Source organism: Montipora foliosa, chromosome 13 (genome assembly GCF_036669935.1).
Source record: "Montipora foliosa isolate CH-2021 chromosome 13, ASM3666993v2, whole genome shotgun sequence".
Taxonomy (NCBI): Eukaryota; Metazoa; Cnidaria; class Anthozoa; order Scleractinia; family Acroporidae; genus Montipora; species Montipora foliosa.
The window spans coordinates 36,750,192-36,770,191 of record NC_090881.1 but is presented as its reverse complement, the minus strand read 5'-3'; the positions used below and the strand labels follow the sequence as shown (position 1 = coordinate 36,770,191).

The window sequence follows — 20,000 nt, the reverse complement described above, 5'->3', positions numbered from 1 at the left end:
TTGCAGTGCAAAAAAAATTAAATAAGTAATAAAACGAAATGTTCGTAGAGGTTTTCTGTAATCTGCAACAAATCACGAGGATAGGGCTGGTTCAAACATAACCGAACACCATGGGCAGACGTTTTTTCGACTGTGAGCGGTATCTTTTTTGCTCTAAAATCCTTGAAATGATCGCATATGTTAAACTTTTAAAATAGCTGCAGCTGCGGGTTTAAATTCCCGCGAACTTGCGAGCGGAAGCTTCAGCCATTTTGAAGTTCGTTTTACATTTGTTATGATTTACAGCTAAAGAGAGACTGGTGGAAGTCTACACGTTATTTCGACGTATCCTGTTTTGTCAACAGTCCTCATTAGTCAGTGGTTATATTAGTGCTAAGACGATTCGGATATCGAAACACAGATTAAAATTGAAATTTTCATCGATTTGTGACTTCCGCTCGCTGATTGGCTACTCAAACTCCGGATATTCTTTGCTATTCAGCTCCGAGCAATTCGCTCGGAATTTGGGCCCGAAAATGTTGTTAACTTTACAGGAATAAATGAGTTAAAATCATCTTTTCCGCTATATTATCTCACTGTCTTAGTATATACTAAAACAATTTTTAATCTCAATGTCGTTGGCTAGTGGTGGATATTCACGGAGCCGCAGTTGCTAATCGTCCAAGAGCAAGCTGAGCGAAGAAGCTCGGCTTGAGAGGCAACCAGCTTAATGCGACGCGAATTATTGCAGCAGGCAGAAAAATTATTGATCGTGCTGTGAAAAGTGCCTGGAGATTTTAGTAGGGACCAATGAAAGCGCTTGTTTTGATGTGTGATGTCATTAGACAACCCTTCACGACACGCGCGACTATTGATGATCTTGTGTTCGGAGGTGAGTGACCATTGTGTTGTGTGCACTTGCTTGGAGTGTTCTTTAATATTTATTTTCGAACCAGCGTGTTCTACATTGAGTGAACGAGCTCAAAACTAAACGCCATACGTGTTCTTTTCGGACGCTGTTGTTAATTTTGGGCCTAGAGCAGTTTGCTTTTCGTTTTGTAACCACTGAGTTGTAAACAGTTAATTTAATTTTCAAAGGAAATACATTGTCTGCAAAGTACACAATTCAACAATCAATTTGAGTTATAATTGTAGGGACCTTCAGATACACTGGTACACTGGTGCCGAGACCCTTGTAAAAATGTCCAAAGAGGAAGTAAACCACCACAAGAAAGTCAGAGGGGCATACAGAGGACACTGTAACCAAGACATCAAACGCGCGGAAAGACTTATGGCCGACACTGAGGTTTTCAACAACACGGAACTGAAAGCAATTGCAGAGCGCCTCTCAAGACGATTGGACGAAATAAAGGCTATGGATTCCAGGATCTTGAACGCACTAGGAACAGATGAAGAAATAAGCGAAGAGACAGATCAAGCATTGACGTTCCAAGACGATATCTATTATTGGATTCTGAAAATCAAAGAATTCGTCACAAACGAGCATCATCCGGTGAGTACGTTCCAAGTCAAACCAACACCTAGAGTCCACATCAACCTTCCAAAACTACATATCCAACCATTTGACGGAAACCCCCTTGAGTGGCTTACGTTTTGGGATAGTTACAGTAACGCAGTACACAACAATCCTGAACTGAACAATATTGACAAAATGAACTATTTGAAGGGATTGATAACCTGCAACGCAGCGCGCGCGATTTCAGGGCTGCCAATGACGTCACAAAACTATGAAAAAGCCATTGAAATGCTGCAAGGACGCTTCGGAAGGAAACAAGTTCTAATCAACGCACATATGGAATCGCTTTCAAAAATCAGCGCGCCTTCAGCTGATGTGCAGCAATTACGAAAATTTTACGACAGCTGCGAGAGCAACATTCGTGCCTTAGAAACACTGGGAGTCCAGACAGATTCATATGGAAGTCTATTAATCCCAATACTACTAAAGAAATTACCAGAACAATTACGTTGTACAATATTCAGAACAAATCCTCTGGCAGATTGTTCCCTAAATGATTTACGAACAGCACTTTGCCATGAAATAGACACAAGGGAAAAAAGTCAACTTACGCAAGAAAATGACGCAAGCTCAGACGTTGACGACGTTCTCGTACCCCCAGTTGGCGCCTTACTCACAAACACTCAACCGCGCGTAATACACCCACCACCAAAAAGCTTCAATACGAATGGAACATTTGAGCCAAAACCATGCATATATTGTGACGGTAAACATCGTCACGACAAATGCTCGAAAGTAAAAACAACAAAAGAGAGACGAACCATATTGATGCAGAAAAATAAATGCCGTAACTGCCTCCGATCAGGCCACACAAGATATCAATGTCGCTCAAAAGGACGATGTCTAAATTGCGGACTAAAACACCATACGTCGATCTGTGAACCACGTGAGCCTTAACAAAATTCAAGCAAAAAACATGAAAAACAAGAAGAGCCACAAAGCAACAAAATCGTCACCTCCACAATGCCAACCTTGACAAGTACAACGTCACATACAAATACACTAATGCAAACTGCACTGGTCACAGCAAGCGGACCAGCTACGAGATGCCAAGCGTGCATCCTTATCGATACCGGATCACAGAAGACATTCATTACGCAATGCCTGAAGAATAAGCTGCAGTTGAAAGCAGTTCAGAACGACACACTAGACGTCACCACATTTGGTTCAACTAGAGGTACTCCGAAATCCTACGAAGTCGTAACACTTACCTTAAACGCGGTAAATAAAGATGTCAAGATAACAGCCTTGGTCACGCCCATCATCTGCCCACCACTCTCAAGCACCCAAAATACGGAAATTCCTGTTGAATTCAAAGCTCTCGCTTTAGCCGATCCACTAACCGCAGAAGGTGATCGCACAATAGATATACTCATAGGAAACGACCACTACGCCCATATCATTGTGGGAAACACAAAGAAATCACAAGATGAGAGATTGATGGCCACACAAAGCAAGTTTGGATGGCTTCTCTCAGGACCGGTACCCAACAACGAATCCAGTACGGAAACTACACTCAGCACATTATGTCAAATGATTGGTGCACAGCCCACAAGAAACGAACACCTCAACGAAACTCTCACTAAGTTCTGGGAAATAAATAAACTCCCAGATGAATGCAACGCCCCTGAGGTAACAGACGTCCAGAAACATTTTCAAGACACCATTGAATTCAACAAAGTTACCGGCAGATATACTGTAAGACTCCCATGGAAGGACAACAAGCAAAACCTACCAACAAACTTCACATTGACGAGAAAAAGACTGATCAACCTGCAGCAAACCCTAAAAGGAAAACATCCAGAGCTTATTTACAAATACAACCAACAACTGATCGATCAACTCAAGAGGGGATTCATAGAACAAGTCCTCGACCCGAACATACATGAAGGAGTCATACACTACATACCCCATTTTCCAGTCTTCAAGGAAAGCAGCACAACCGCTATGAGAATCGTATACGACGCTTCAGCAAAAATATCATCGAAGGCATTAAGCCTCAACGATTGCCTTCATACAGGGCCTAACCTCATACAAAGACTACAAACTATGCTACTCACCTTCAGATCACACAAAATAGCCTTCACGGCAGATATCGAAAAGGCGTTCCTACAAATAGAACTCAACACTCAAGACAGGGATGCTACGAGATTCCTTTGGCTCAAAGATGTGGCCAAATCTGCGAATAATACAGACAATTTGGTCGTCTACAGATTCTGTCGAGTACTTTTCGGAGCCGCGCCGTCCCCATACTTACTGAATGCTACAATACAGCATCACCTCATCAAGCAAAACGACTGGATATCAGTAGACTTACAACGTTCGATTTACATGGACAACGTCCTTACGGGAACGAACACTATAGCTGAAGCCTTAGAGTATTGCACATCATCAAGAAACTGCTTCCAAAAGGCGGGTATGAATTTACGACAATGGACCAGCAACTCTCCTACTTTAAACCGCCAAGCTCATGATGACGGCGTACACGCAGAACCAATGGTCAAAGTACTAGGACCTAATTGGAACACAAAGACAGATACTCTATCACTATCATTAACAAAACTTATCACGGAAATCAACAGCATAGACAAAATCTCCAAAAGATCAGTATTAAGCTTATCTTCAAAACTATACGACCCCTTGGGATTTGTGAAACCAGTGACAGTAAAAGCGAAAATAATGATGCAGGAACTATGGAAACACAACCTACCATGGGACAAAGAACTTCCTGATAGCTTTAAGGAGAACTGGGTCAGATGGCTGGATGAACTCCAAACTCTGACCCCACTAGAAATACCCAGACAATACTTCAATAATTGTGGCAGTGAAGTTCAACTACACGTGTTCTGTGACAGTAGCCAACTAGCATACGGAGCGGTGGCCTATTTGAGAGGAACCACCCCCAAAGGTGGGACAAAATGCACATTCGTAATGTCCAAAAGCAAAGTAGCACCCATAAAACCACAAACAATGCCACGATTGGAACTACTTGCAGCAGTGCTCGGAGCAGAATTATCTAAATACCTGTCAAATACCATACTTCCAAAGTTCTACTCGTGTCAAATTATATTGTGGAGTGACTCACAAATCGTGTTATCATGGATATCTTCATCAAAGCCTCTACGACAACAGTTTATCCAACATCGAGTACAACTGATTAGAGACATCACCTCGCAGAATACGCGGAAGTACTGCCCGACCACATCCAATCCTGCAGACCTCATTACCAGGGGAATGAACGCTAGAGCTTTTATATCTAAACAGCAGTATTGGAACCAAGGGCCTCCATGGCTTATGAAGCCAACACAGGAATGGCCATCAATCACTGAAAACCAGTTACCAGACAGCACAGAATATTAAACAGAGAGCCAATCAATAAGCGTTAATCTCGCAAGCCCACAAACGAGCACAAATTTATTGAACGTCATCGATATTAACAAATACAGTACCTTAAACAAGACACTACTAGTTACCGCGCTCGTCATCCATTTCACCGCAAAATTGAGAAAGAAAACGAAGTCTAATACAGTTACTGCCATAGACATGAAACACGCTCGCATCGTTCTACTCCAATTCTACTATGGAGACATCCTATCGCAAATCAAAGACAAAGCTAAAGGCAAACGGCGAGCAATAATACACCAGCTTGGCCTCTATTTAGATGTAGATGGCTTGATACGATGTCGCGGACGACTGCAATGCGCACAACTACCACAAACACCAAGTTTCCCATATTGATACCAATTAAAGGAGAGTTACTTGTCAACTCTTATTGATAGAGCAACTCACTGCGTAGTTTTGCACGGTGGCGTACGTGAAACCTTAACGGAACTCAGACAGTCGTATTGGATACCGAAAGGCAGACAGCTGGTAAAAACGGAAATAAGAAAGTGTGTGACCTGTAGAAAAGTAGAAGGACCACCATTTCGCTCAGGTCACTCTCCTTCATTACCAGATATAAGGGTCACAGGGTCCCAACCCTTTCAAGTAACGGGAATTGACTATGCCGGACCATTATACGTACGTAACGTTAACAAAGAAGTTGCAAAAGTCTACATCTGCCTATTCACCTGCACAGCAATACGAGCAGTACATCTTGAGTTAGTGGAGGATCAAACAGCCAGTGCATTTTTGAGAGCCTTCAAAAGATTTGCAAGTAGAAGAGGGATTCCAGAATGCATAATTTCAGATAACGCGAAAACATTTAAAGCAGGTTCACAAGATCTACAGGCCCTCAAAACACAAGTGATAGAAGCAGCCGAGTCTCAAAGGTTCCTCGCTAACCATGGCATCAAATGGAAATTTATAACAGAAAGAGCGCCCTGGTGGGGAGGCTTCTATGAGCGACTAATAGGACTAGTCAAAAGAAGGCTGAAAAAAAATGATTAGAAACACGTCTCTGAACGCTATAGAATTACAAATCATACTTACAGAAATCGAAGCTACACTTAATAGTCGCCCACTTGCTTATCCATATACAGACATCAATGACGGTCCACCTCTTACCCCATCCCATTTCCTCTGCGGACACAGACTTCTAACACTACCGGATACAGAAGAAGACTCCAACTACATCCCTCAGGATTCGGTCAAAGATTTAACAAGACGAGCGACATACTACCAGAAAATAATGCAAGCTTTCTGGAAACAATGGCAAAGGCAATACTTAACCGGTCTCAGGGAACAACATTCATCGCAGAAGAACAAAAACATATCGGGAGAAAGAGTGGCTCGAGGTAAGGTTGTCTTGATACATGATGAAACACCGCGAAATCAGTGGAAACTCGGAGTCATCATTCAACTACATCAGGGGAAGGATGAGTTGGTGCGCTCTGTCACTCTAAAAACAGCAAAGGGAAACCTAATCTCGAGACCTATTGAGAAGCTTTACCCTCTTGAAGTGTTATCCGAGGAAGATAACCTGCAAGACTCTAAAGACAAATTTAAGAACCCTGAAGAAGTAAGGTCGACAAGCGAAATAAGAACACAACGAGCTAGTGCTCAACGAGCTGCACTGAAAATAAAGGAACTCTCTAGACTTAATGAACTTTAAATACCACTACCTTACAATTTTGTAAATCTCTATAATCGACATTATATTGCTGGCCCGGGAAAGTGTAATGAAATCAGTACATTAAAGGTAAATTATCTACGTATAATTAGTCACATTATGTACGTCACTAATCAGATACAAAAGGCCTCCACTGAATGGAATAAACACAAGATCATAAACACTTCGGTCTGGTTGATATCTCCGAAAGTATCTCACAAAATAAAAATTCTTCAACACGGCAAAAAAGACCCGTTTTTTTCCGGTAATTTTAGCAAACGGTTAATGACAGGAAAATGTCGCGTTCATTGGTCGTTTTCCTGTTTTTGTAAACGCGCGGAAGCTCGGTGTTGACTATTTGTTAAGGACGGTGCCTAACATTGTTATTGGGCAAGTGTTGTGCGCATCTTGAAATACTCAGATTTCCTATCGGCGGTGGATATTAATTAATACAGGGATATTTTTCGCGGTTCAAAAGTATGCGGAGAAAGCAGAACGTAGCAAGTGCTCTTGGCATCCAAAAGGAAAATTGGGGGTAAGCATGCATTTTTCAGAGATGATTAAGCTTCAATTTGGCAAAGAACTCCAGACATTTCTTTGTATTTTAAAGCTTTTTACAAATATTGTAGATTAATTATCTTCGAAAAATGCGTGGTTATCCCCAATTTTCTTTTTGGATTTCAATAACACTTGTTAAGATCTGCTTTTCCTGTATATTCAGGAAACCGCTCAAAAATACCTTTGAATTAGTAGGCACCGTCCTTAACGACAGAGGTAATTTAAGCTGTTCTGTCCTAATTTTCCTGCACGAAAAAAAAAGGTTTTAACAGTGTTTTCAAGCACATTACACCACAGTTATCCGAATCGAGAAAACGAGGCGTTCAACGTATGTTTTCCTGAAATTGTAAACGCAATTAAAACATAGCATTCCACAATGGTTTTCCTACGGGAGCATTGCACCGGTGTTTCCCACTGTTTTCCTGGCCATTATAACATGGTATTTTCCAAGTGTTTTTAGGTTTGGCAAAACGTAGTGAAAACGCGATATTCAACGTCCATTTTCCCATAGGAGTGTTTCACCGACAAACACGCTGTTTTCCTGAGTGTTTTCCCAGGTTTTCTGTACCATTACAACACGGAATTTTGCAAGTGTTTTTGAACTCAGGCTGATAAAACGCCGTCAGAACGTCAATTTTCCGATGAACGGCCGGCATGGCTGAGCATAGATCAAATGAGTGTTAACATGGTGTTGCAGAGAAGGAGAGCTAATAGCGTCAAAAAATCAGATATTCCGCCAGCAGAGGTTTCAAATGAGTCGTAAATTGAGATGACACGAACGACTCGAGAAGAGCGCCGTATTACCAGACACAGGTCGCCGAAGCTTGGGTTTCGCAGCATTTACGCAAGTTTTACGTCACCTATGCCATGGAGGAATTCAACTTTCATTGGTACCGAAGCCGTAAATGAGAACTCACTTTTTAAAACATTTTAGCTTTCATTCATCCAGCGTTTGCTTTCAGTCTAAACACGTGCAATGGGCCGTGCAGTGACCTTGCCTGTTGCGCGTGCGCGGAATGTGATTGATTCGTTTGCAGCTAAACCACAATTAAAAGAGAGAGAGAGAGAGAGAGAGAGAGAGAGAGAGAGAGAGAGAGAGAGAGAGAGAGAGAGAGAGAGAGAGAGGCGTAAATATATAAGTTCTCTTTCAGATTATCAAAATAGGATCGGCCAGCGGGTACAAGGTTTACATCAATACGCGGAAGCATTCATGAGTTTGTGCTCGCACAGGCGGACAACCCTAAGGATGCGAGAGCCCGTGACGATGAGATAGTTGTAACGGCCGATTCAACTAATCGAGAGAAAATTCCATATATAACTTCAAATCGCGATGATTCCTTTCCAAAACTCATTTTATGGACAGCCAGATAAATAAAGTTCACTCACCTACTATTTTCTGCGTTTATATTGTATGTGACGACGCGTGGCTCTGAAGATATAACTTCATGAAGGCCTGTTAGCACGAGAGGCTGGAGGAGAGACCATCATTTGAAGATCTGCGTAACGCAATGAAAGAAATGCTATGCTGAGGACACTTAACAAGGCCAAAAATAGACATACATGGCTGCCACTGCTCTGGTGATATGGCTGTACGCATGGGTAAAGCTGATGGCCGCGGGGTTGGTGGTTGGTTTGTGCTTCTCTTGCTTGTAAATGGTGGACTTTTTAAGTAAAAGATACAGCAGTCGTGGGAGGTGTAAAGGTGTCCTTAATTTAATACTAAATGCTAATTAGGGTGTCAGACTTGACACTGAAGAGTGTACTACGTCGCTGTATTTGTGGAACGGCGTTTTTACAGACCAAGTTTTTTAAAACTTGATTTTCCCGCGATACCAGACCTTAGCTAAACAAAAGTCTTCCGTGAGAAATTATTACCCTTGGGATTGAGAATGGTCACTCATGAAAGACAATCATAAGAACTCGTCTAAAAATTGATCTAATTGCTTGATCTGTGAAAATGCCTTTACATAGACCTAGTACACACCTCTTTAGCTTGTACGTTTTGTTTTCCCATTTCAGAACACGTGATGTTCCCAAGGGAATTTCCCGTTTGTTTGTTTTTTTTTTCATAAGGTTTTGTGTACATATACACGTGCATAAGACGACATTTGAAAGAATTTTTTCGCTAAAGTAACATCACGTGGTCTGAAATGGGAAAACAAAATGTACGAGGTAAAGAGGTCAATTGGAGTTGGGCTTTTGGTTATGGGCCTTTGTAAGAGTACATGTACAGGTGACCTGTATAACGCAGTTCTATTGGCTGTCTCCCTTTTGAATTGCTATTGACTTTTACGAGAGGATTAAAACACAAGGCGGGCTTAAACTAAAGTGGTTCAGATAAGGAGTAAGAAAAAAATCTGTTGTGGTAAATGAAATTAAATTACTTTAATTTAACAGGGTCGAAAGAAAAACATAGTTTTACATAGAACTACAATGGGCTCAAAAAGGCCATTTTTACGCCAGCCCTTTTATTAGTAAAAATCTTTAATTAATGCTTAGTTTTGCAAACCAAGTTGATGTCGTTTAAATCCAGATTGTTTTACAAATAAATATAAGAAATTAAAGGAAAACGTCAACCAGTCGTGTTTGTCATATCAACATAACGAAGCGTTATTGGTTCTGCAGATGTTGAATCGTGTTGGCAGTTGTGTGAAAGAGGACGCAATAATGATCAAATGACTTGCAGTGTATTATGGGAAGGATACGACCCATAAGACTTTGTAAACCTACAAAATTTGGCTGCCATCTTGTTTTCAACATGTTCTGCGTTGCTATCTCCATGGAGACCCTATGTAATGCGCGTGCGTGGCTCCAACAACGTTGGTAGAACTGTGGAAACGTATCCAACATTTTTGCGCTACGCTTCGGTGATGACGGAACAAAAGAAATGCTGCTGGGAGTTGTAGGCTCAAAACTTTGACCAGTTCCAAAATTTTGCGCAACAACTCCTAACAACGTGCAACAGGTTGGGCAAACAGACGCAACATGTATTAAACACCCAACAATGTTGGGAGTTCTTGGCCAGCAAAGTTGCACAGGGCTTTGGGGGTTAGTTCTAATCGATAGCGTAAAAAGAAACAAAAGCAATATTAAGTGAAGCTATGATCCTCGCAGCTGTGAACGCAATTTTAGCAATTGAGGATAAAAGCCTGAAAATTTCAGGATTTCAACAGGGTTTGAACCCGCGACCTCGCGATGCCGGTGCGACGCTCTAACCAAGTGAGCTATGAAGCCACTGTCGTTGGGAGCTGGTCATTTGGGGATTCATATATTCAGCACGGGAACATATGAACACACAAATAACCAACTCTCACCGTCAGCTCTTACGTTGAATACTCAACAGGCGAATTTTTTTTGTCGTAATTCAGTTCAAGAGGAAGACTATTTTAACTCCACTTTTTTTTCATTTAACGGTCTGTTATTAGCTTGGTGCGGTTCCGACCGATAAGCTTCAGGAGAAAGTGACGTCATTTACTCGCTAGTTTACAAAAGTGTGAGAAGTCGGCTTAACTAGTATGGAGCACGAGAGTTTTTTGGCTTTAAGATTGTCTCATTCGTGTTCTGCATACTAATTAATCCGCATTCACGCACTGCAATTTTAGGCTAGTGACGTCACTTAGCTTTCTCCTCGATCAAGCTCTCTGAGGGCTTTATATCTGACAAAACCACGCCAAGTAATGACGGACAATTGCCGTAAAAATGAATAGTTTTTCTCTTGAAATGACTGCATAACATCTCGCATTTCGAGTATTCAGCACAAGCATTTTCGAAATGTGAAGAAAAACGAAAAATGATTTTTGATCGTAGTAGCACTTTAAGGTGACCGGCGTTGAGTTACTTTTTTCTTGTTAATAGATATCTTTGCATTGTTTCTGCCTTACAGAATCTCCCTTTCTTAATTTTTTTCCACATCCCAAATAGATTTCTAAAAAGAAAAGGAACATTCGACTTTGGTATTTTTCGTCAAATGACACTAATTGTACTGCTGTTAAGGATTTTTGATAGCATTGTTTGGAGAATAATAATTATTTATCAATTTTTGTAGTCGATGACGAACAATGTGAGAAATGCTTTTCAAACCCTCAAGTCTAGACAACATAATATTTGTTTATAACACTCACCCGTATTCTTGTATTTCTTTGAGCGTAGAAATTAACTCCCCTCAGTTGGAACGGCTTCTGATGCTGGCTCTTTTGCATTGTTTCTCGCTAAGTTGAAGTTTTGAACGCATTGGTTTTCAGTCGATTACATTGTTGGCATTTCGAATACGATATCTTTTCACAATTAACCTTTTCAAAATTGATTGGTAAACTACCTTGCCTTCTTCAATGCGAAAACGATGGCTGGAAGTGAAGTTTTGAGTGTGTTCAAATTATGCGAAAGTAAAACACGTGAAGACATGCCATGCGTGCTTAACATAGCGATTTCAGATAGCCTGCGTAACGGGCAGTTCTGTTGTTGCGGAACGCAAGAGAACTCGAGCGGTTTTCCCGGGGTAAAGAAAGAACCCAAGAAAAATTGGAAACAATAATTACAATAATAACAATAATTTGGAGGAACAAACAAAGGGTGTTATGGTATTTTCGAAAGATGGCTGATTTTGATATATCTCGACGTTTCGCTTTAGTGTAAGCACTTGCTCCCTATTCCCAACAATGAAATAAGTGTAAGGCTTATCCTTTATGTTTTGGTGAGGGTTTTGGTTAAGGAAGCCTTTGGGGCGTTAATTGTCTGTATTCCAAATACGAGTGATGTAGGGAACATATCTGTTTACAAGCATGACTTTTGTTTTTTCAAATGTGCCAGCCACAGGAACAAAAGACCCCTTGTTTCGACGGCCAATGAGGCTCTTGTTGGCACATTAGGGAACTTTAGCAACGACAACAGCGACGGCAACGAGAAGGTCACAAATTTGCATATTTTAATAGTGGGCAAAAACAATAGCTTTGCACGCCCTTAACGTGCTTTTTTCGCTTTTGTCCGTTTCTTTGTCGTCGTCTGCAAAACAACAAGGCGAAATAGCCAGATTTGAGGTTTTTTGAAGAACGTCAACACTTGAGGATAAATTTTCATGTTCTCCCGTAAATTAACCGCCGTTCCGACCAGTGTCATTCTGGGGAACTACCACACCTTGTCATATTAATGAGGCTCGAAATAATTTTTTTCTTCTTTCAAACAAATAAACATATTCTGTCTTTAGATACAGTTAGGGTAATCATATCAAGACGAAATTTGGCCAGGGTATTAAGTACCCATCACAAATTTCTTACATTACATTTTCCTTAAAAATAACGTTACTATGGCAACGATATAAGGTATTTTTTTGAGCCTTATGGGACGGTGAAATCTTCCCAGCGTTACCAGATAATGTTAGAAAATATTTCTAAAACACTTAAAATTCAACAAAATCTTTAGGCCAGTTTTTCAGAAAAATTAGGTCTTTTTTTGCAAACAAAAAAAACGAGTAAAGTTGCAAATAAGGAAAAACGAGGGGGTTTCAAGATCATCATTTACGCATGCGTTACCCGCTCAATCGAGTCCGCGCGCGAGTGCAGCTGACCTGAGCAGCTCTTAGAATTACTTGTGTGGCTTACGCGCGCGCGCTCAGCTGAAAACCCTTTCGAGCCTCCTTAAAAAGGATGAAATAATAACGAAGTGATAGAAATAACAGGAATTTATATTTTGAGATGACGTTCTCGTTGCCGTCGCCGTAGTCGCTGCTTAAATTCCTTATTAATGACAATAAGTGACGTCAGCAATATCTTTCCTATTGAGGTTGGGTTGAAGAGCAAGGGGACACTTCGTGACGCTTATTGAAATCGTTGAGCATCTAATCACGTGCGTTTCTGGGCATAAATCACGTGTTCTAAAAACGCATGCGTTAAAAATACGAAAGATTCTAAATGCAAGTTTGCTTACCAAAGAAAATGAACAAAACGAGACTTTTAACCTGTCCCGCGCATGTGTCTTTCAAAATTCGCAAGAGGATATTCTCGACCCCAGTGCTTACGCTGCTGACTCCGCGGTCATGCGCACAAGAGCTCTGGGATCGCGATTGATATTGCAACGGCAGTAAAGCGAAAAGCTAAAATAATTAAAACAAGACACGAATAAATTTATATGATTTACTTTAATTAATATGATTTGCATTCAGTTTAGTGACATCGTTCTTCAATTATCGTTCGGTGTCAATACTTTGTATAATAAACTAAGAGTTTTCAAGTCTATATACTATTTAAATTTGAAACAGTTATAAAATTCTATTAACTAGGTACAATAATTGCAACTTGGCAGAAAAGCAGACTATCTCTTGAGAGTCTTTGAACAATATATAATAACAAGGACTACAGTATAATAATAAAAAAGGTACGAAAAGGAAAAATATTGAGAAACGAACAAAATGTGACATGAAGAGAGTTACACACACCTGAAAACTGGCCATGTGCTTTAAATTGGAACAAAAAACAAACAAACAAAAAAAAAAACAAACAAAAAAATAATAATTGGGAAGGAACAGAGTTCAATTTACGGAAAATTGGTTTGGCAAATGGCCGCCATTTTTTTGCCTTGGGATACCAAAATGGTCGCTTTGACGTCCTGCGCTTACACTGTATTTAACAATTATTCGCCAAAGGCGAGGTGAATAATTGTTTTAGAATAATTACATTGGTGGTTATTTGAAAAGTGTGCATTTTCTTTAAAACAAATACTGTCTTCGTTTGTCACCTCGACAAAACGGCTCGCGGCCATTTTGAAAAACTGCGTAGGTGATTATCACGTAATAATCACCTCAAGGGTAGCCAATCAGCGCAGAGGATTGTCAATAATCACACATGTGATGATACTAAAGTTCTTTACTATATATCTCGCTATCTGTAGTCCCTTTGCGTGATCACTTATTCGAGATTTCGATTTGAGCTTACGAACAATCTGCAGGGTGAAATCCTCAACGCAAAGTTGTACTAATTCAATCAAGGTCCTCTACATTGCCATACAGATTGTCATCGTATACGTTCATGTAGATGATTTCCTGAAAGCAAAGATAAGAATAACTATCTTTAGATAAAGTCTCACAGCAAAATCTAACAACTGGGTTCGATTCCCAGATCCGGAGACATATGTGGGTTGAGTTTGTTTGTTATCTACTCTGCTCCGAGAGGTTTCTCTCCGGGTACTCCGGTTTTCAACTCTTCTCAAAAACCAATATGATTTGTTAGGTATTAGTTTGATTTGATTCAATTTGTACACGACTCCACAAGCTATCCAGCTTTCAAGTGAAGCTACGATCCTCGCAGTTATGAACGAATTTTTTGCAATTGCGTAGAGAAGCCTGAAAAATTCAGGACTTCAACAGGGTTTGCATTTTTCAGGCTTCTCTACGTAATTGCAAAAAAATGCGAGGACCATAGCTTTACTTGATTTAATATCCGCACTTCATATATGATCCATTTCATATTTCATTTCATCTTTTATTCAGCTTTATACATTCTCGTGTAAAAAAAAACATTATTATTACTATTATTATTATTATTATTATTATTATTATTATTATTACTATTATTATTATTATTATTATTATTATTATTATTATTATTATTACTAGTATTATAACTGATAAATTAAGTTCTAAACTGTTATGTCACAAGTGGCTTTACACCAAACATTGGTCTAGTAACCTCGATAGAAACTCACGAGCATCAATATTTATAATTTACCAAATGGATTTAAGCAGGACGTTTTATCCAATTTAAATTAACAATGACAATCTTTTGAAACCATCTAGTCCAAATAAATGAAAAAAAAGTCAACTTTTAGAGCGGTAAAAATACTTGTAAATAATTTTTGTGTTTATTTTCAGTGGTGACAAAATAATCTATCTCTTCACAGTTTCTCGTGGCATTACACGACACTCAGGCAGCTCCAGTCCTCTGTAACCATGAATTCTAACTATCTGAAGATGATAGTTGGCAATGTTCCTCTCTTCACGTGACCTCTTCCCGACACGTAAATTATGTTAGTGTTTTCTAACAAGACCTTTTTGAAATCTTTAGAGGATGGCGAACTACCCCTTTAGCACCGGGGGAAGGTCTGGATACAGCCGTAAAGCCACAAAGAAAATAAATAAATAAAACAAATAACAATAATAATAAAATAATAATACCGAAAGCCTTCATAAAATTATCTACCATAGTGATGTGATTTCCTTAAGGAGGTTGCTTTATTAAAAATGAAATTAAACGATTCTGACCTTATGACATCGCTGCAATCTCCTGATTGTAGAGCTGATGGCTTCGAATGTTGGTCGATCATTTGGATCGTTTTGCCAACACTCGCACATCAGGGCATAGCTGAAGAAAGATCAAACCAGAAAATCCAGTTTTGCAATTAATTTGAGACAACAGTATCACTGTGTTCGTCTCATACCGAGTTAAAGAACGTCACAATTCGTTAATAGCTAACTGTGCATGTTGACTGCTTCGAGTGGAGTAAACTCGACGCTTTTATGCTTAACGTCGTCTGATTGCCATCTTACTACGATTCTCAAATAAGTAGGACACTAGGGAAGTTTGGTGTGAAAGTTTCAGCGTTAAATTTACCATGTTGTTAAGGGCAACTTGCTTCATTTCCAAGAGTAACTTTTAGGGCTTTCATGTCATCAGCAATGAAGCCCGCCAAAAGCTAGTACTGGAAACGGTTAAATTCAAACTGGTCATCGTTACCAGTTAAATGATGTCAAACCCCAAAAAGTGATCCTTGGAAACGAAGCAAGTTGCCTTGAGAACATGGAATTTTAACGCCAAAACTTTGTCACCAAAGTTCCCTAGTGTCATACTCAACTGAAAATCGTAGTGTGAAATATGTCCAGGATTGACGCTAATTTGACCCTGCTAAGACGGAAGCGGATTTCAATGAGCGTCACAAAGTGTCCTCTTCATCTTGCCCCCAACTTCAACATCATTCTTGTCTTGGAATACAGATAATTAAAGTCACAAATTTTCCCCCATGTACTACTCCTCAAGTAATATAAGAATAAACAACAGCATTTACCCTAAGCTAAAAATAATGCTAACCTTTATCATTTCCTTATTGTTGAAAATAGGTAGCAAAGGCTTAGATTTAAAGGGACACTTCGTGTTGGATATCACAATTGGGTGTGTATCTAATTAGAGTCATTTCTGGACGTAAGTGCGTTCTACGGGGACTACGATTGTAGATTCCAAAAACAACGGGACCTACGGCTTAAGGTCCAGATTAAAGATGGTCAATTGCAAAAAGAGCCATCAGTTGAAGAGACTCAACTACAGGAACAGGAAGCCGTTGACACGCTGTTCAATTTAACTTTCAACACCATCGCGAGAAAAGTTGCACGAAACATTACCCAATGCAAAACTGCTTTCAAGGGGCAAAAAGCTCGAAAACTTTTGTCCTGTTGCGCAGAGCAACAGCCAGTGTGCAACGTTTTTTGCGATGTTGCTTGGCAACTGAGGGCGCATTTTTCAATGGCTCCTTTGTTCGGGCTCTGGGAACGAGAAAGAAGCAAAGAGGGAGGCAAAGTATTTTGCCTTTAAAGCCCCGGCTAAACGTTCAAATATTGTTATAAAACATTTCTTGGATACACAATGTTAGAACGTGTAGCATACATGTTTCATGACGTTTTTTCAAAATTATTGTTGAAAGAATGTTTTGATTTCACTCAAACATTTCCTCCAACATACAACTAATGCTGAAGCGTGTAGCGGCCCTTTCAACAATGTTGTATTGCAAAGACCAATCACAGTTAAGGGCCCAGTGTCCAAAATACAAACAAAACATACGCCATCATTAGGTTGCGTGACTAAAGCGACGTGTTTCCAACAATTTTATATGCGTATCCAACATTGTTAGAAGCGTTCTTATAACAATGTTGATACGTGTTTTTCTAACAATGTTACAACGTGTAGCCGGGACTTAACAAGCGTAGATTCCGTTGCGTGAAAATTTGTACGAAAAATTGCAAAGCGTAACTGCGCGCCTTACTGGTCCAAGGATGGCAAAGATAACTATGCATCATCAAAAAGAGCAACACCAATCTGTTTTTGAACAAACACACAAGCAAACAATCAAGATCAAACAGTCACTTACATTTCATCATCCAAGTGTACCGGTTGAGGCATTCGGTAGTTATCCTTCAACATATGGGGAACCCGATGACCTTGAATATCTGGATAAGGTTTACCACCTTAAAAGTAATGTTAAAACATCTATTGGCACTTTTTTTTCACATTTTGTGGTTAACAGACTTAACTATTTTTACAAACGATTTGAAAACAAAACCTTCGTTCGACGTTCAGACTCTAGGAATTGTTAAAATACTGGCTGCGTTTTCCTCCTAAATCCTGCCTGCCTGCTTGCCTATGTGCCCTCCCAATATTCTATTCCAGAATGGTCTGCACACATCTACAATGTTTCTCCAAGCTGCTATGCCATGACAGAGTTGACACGGCACCTCTGCTGAGAGGTGACTGTCACCTCATAAATCCTACACATTCCATATTTGAGGGATTGAAGTGGCTCGAGTAGGGTAAATACTCGCTCATATTTTATGTTTCGAGGAAATCGCATGAACGCGAGTGCATTTTGGGATTTATGGGAATGAGTGATGTTTTGAATGATCTCAATCGAGTGAAATTTGAGAACTTTCAAAGCATCACGAGTGACCATAAATGCTATTTTTTTTCACTTAATGTTCAACAAAATTACTTCATCTATGTTTCCATAGCAACTTCCGTACTGCGCTATATAACCTCTATTGCAACCTATTCATGCATTCGTCATTGACCAATCAGAAACGGGATACTATGTTGAATACATAATAAGGATAGATACAACATAAGCACTTTGCAAGTGGCTTTGCCAGAATTGTTTGAGTCTAAAACTGCACCATTTGCACTTTTGACCACGAAAATAGAGTTTAAAGTTGTTCCTTCTCAGAGGAGAATAGCGACCCTCGGATTGGAGTAGGAGAACGACTACGAGTTATTCGTACTGAGCACGCGCAGTACGTTTGAAGACCGAAATTTTATGAATTGCGCGCGCTCAGAACTGAGATCTTGTACTCCAATCTGAAGGTCGCTAATGACATGCAAGACAAAACAAGGTACCACATCTTTTCTATCTCTGTGATGAACTGTGTGTCGCTAAACGCCCAATAATATACATCATAAAGAGAAAGAAACTCCGCAAAGACAACTTCGCTGTGATGAAGGGCTAACGCCCGAAACGTGAGCCATTTTTATAAAAGTGCGACGGCTCGAGCTTTATCAATTCCTTCGGATATAACTAAACCAAGGCAAATAGCCTAAAGGAAGTGTAACTACTTACAGATGCTTTTAAATTGAAACAAATGCGAAATCCAAGAATTAATATAATGGTAAGACAAAGACAGAACAAAGAAGTTACCATAACATCAACCTACCAATAGTGAAAATTTCGTAAAGGACAATACCATAGCTCCAACTGCAAATAGGGTCAAAACAGAATACAAGAATTACTCTAATTGTGATTACTCTGATTTCATCGAGTCTTTTCACGGAAACACAGTAAGCCCAACAAATTGACCTGCTCCAAACTGAGTGGCTTCTTAGCTCAGTTTGTAGAGCAGTGCCACTGGCATCGCAGAGGTCAGATGTCTCTAAAAAACAAACATTATGCCGTTGACCGAAAGCATAATGTTATTTTATCGCGAGGCATTTCCGTTGTCTTATCAGTTTGCGGGTTGTGCTCTAATCTGGCAACTATGAAAGTCTCCTGTCCAATGAAAATTGGGCGCGTGTCAGTTAAGTACAAAAGGTCGGTTATCTCGTACACGCGACCCCTTTCTACTGTTGCCATCATCGCAAGAAGAACTTCTCTGCCTTTTAGCGTTCGGTCGTATTGTTGACAATTGCTTAAATTGTCCATTGGATAAGTGGAAGGATCAATTCTCCATTTAGGTTAAAAAAAAAAAACAACAACAACAACAACAACAAACACAAAACCTTGTCACAGCAATGGAATAGCTAATTTAGGAGGGGCTTCTGACGAGGTGAGCGACCACAAGAAGATCTCAATCCCTATGATGGTGAAAATTGTTTTTGACTGACGAAATTAAATCACGTAACAATGGATTGAGATGGATGGGCACAGCTCACTCGACAACCTCGCAACCTCGTGCTGGTAACGAAATTGAACAGTTGTCGCACACTCGTTCTGGGGTCGAGGCTCACCACTAAGTTTTCCTCCATTCGCCATGAGAAGGAGGTTGATGTTTGGCATACTCACACATCACTTTGTGTTGTGCATATCCCATAAAGTAACGACTCTATTGCTGTCCACTTTACTGGTAAACGACCCTGAAAATGAAATTTCACTTGTTACAAATTGATGCGATAAATCAGTGGCAAAGCTCTTTCAAAACTCAACTGGAAGATATTCTCTCTCGCATCACATTAACGCGAGCATTGTAGATTTGACCATTAAAAACATTTCAGCTCTGATGAAACATAAAAGTTGACTTCTACTGATAAATTTATCAAAATTAATTGGGGTAAGTGTATTCCAACCTCGTTTGGTCGACCGTACTCGGGAATAGGAATACATGGAATAGAAGTTAGAAATCTTCCGTTTTTACGGAGATTCAAATTAAAATTGTTAAATACCTGCTAAAATTCTCTTTTAAATACAACTTTATTATCCTTGTTGCTTCACAACGCCAAATTAACATACCGTTTGAAATCATCACTCCACGTATTCTTATTCCGTAATAGCGTCAATCGAACGCACCCTTAATGGAATATTTTTCAGCCTCAAAGACATCTTTATGACGTCATACAATTTAAAATGGCGACGACAGAAAAA

General features: G+C 39.8%; 4 protein-coding genes across 4 annotated transcripts in view; 3 read left to right on the top strand and 1 right to left on the bottom strand.

Moving 5' to 3' along the window:
* Nucleotides 1-1,180: 1,180 nt before the first annotated feature.
* On the top strand, nucleotides 1,181-2,413 carry LOC137981941 (uncharacterized). The gene has a single exon (XM_068828969.1). It carries the CDS (start codon nucleotides 1,181-1,183, stop codon nucleotides 2,411-2,413), a length of 1,233 nt encoding a protein of 410 aa, XP_068685070.1.
* Nucleotides 2,414-2,479: 66 nt separating this feature from the next.
* Nucleotides 2,480-4,876, top strand: LOC137981940 (uncharacterized). Its single transcript, XM_068828968.1, has one exon. The coding sequence runs from the start codon at nucleotides 2,480-2,482 to the stop codon at nucleotides 4,874-4,876; it is 2,397 nt and encodes a 798-aa protein (XP_068685069.1).
* Nucleotides 4,877-5,897: 1,021 nt separating this feature from the next.
* On the top strand, nucleotides 5,898-6,569 carry LOC137981939 (uncharacterized). The gene has a single exon (XM_068828967.1). It carries the CDS (start codon nucleotides 5,898-5,900, stop codon nucleotides 6,567-6,569), a length of 672 nt encoding a protein of 223 aa, XP_068685068.1.
* A 7,453-nt stretch (nucleotides 6,570-14,022) lies between these two features.
* LOC137982976 (tyrosine-protein kinase receptor Tie-1-like) overlaps nucleotides 14,023-20,000 on the bottom strand; it is an 18,644-nt gene continuing 12,666 nt past the window's right edge. Inside the window, exons 5-9 of the mRNA XM_068830137.1 lie at nucleotides 19,425-19,495; nucleotides 18,580-18,620; nucleotides 17,247-17,343; nucleotides 15,373-15,472; nucleotides 14,023-14,154 (exon numbers count right to left, since the gene is read on the bottom strand). Coding sequence (XP_068686238.1) covers nucleotides 14,092-14,154; nucleotides 15,373-15,472; nucleotides 17,247-17,343; nucleotides 18,580-18,620; nucleotides 19,425-19,495 — 372 coding nt within the window. The 3' untranslated portion in view covers nucleotides 14,023-14,091. The remainder of the gene's footprint in view (nucleotides 14,155-15,372; nucleotides 15,473-17,246; nucleotides 17,344-18,579; nucleotides 18,621-19,424; nucleotides 19,496-20,000) is intronic.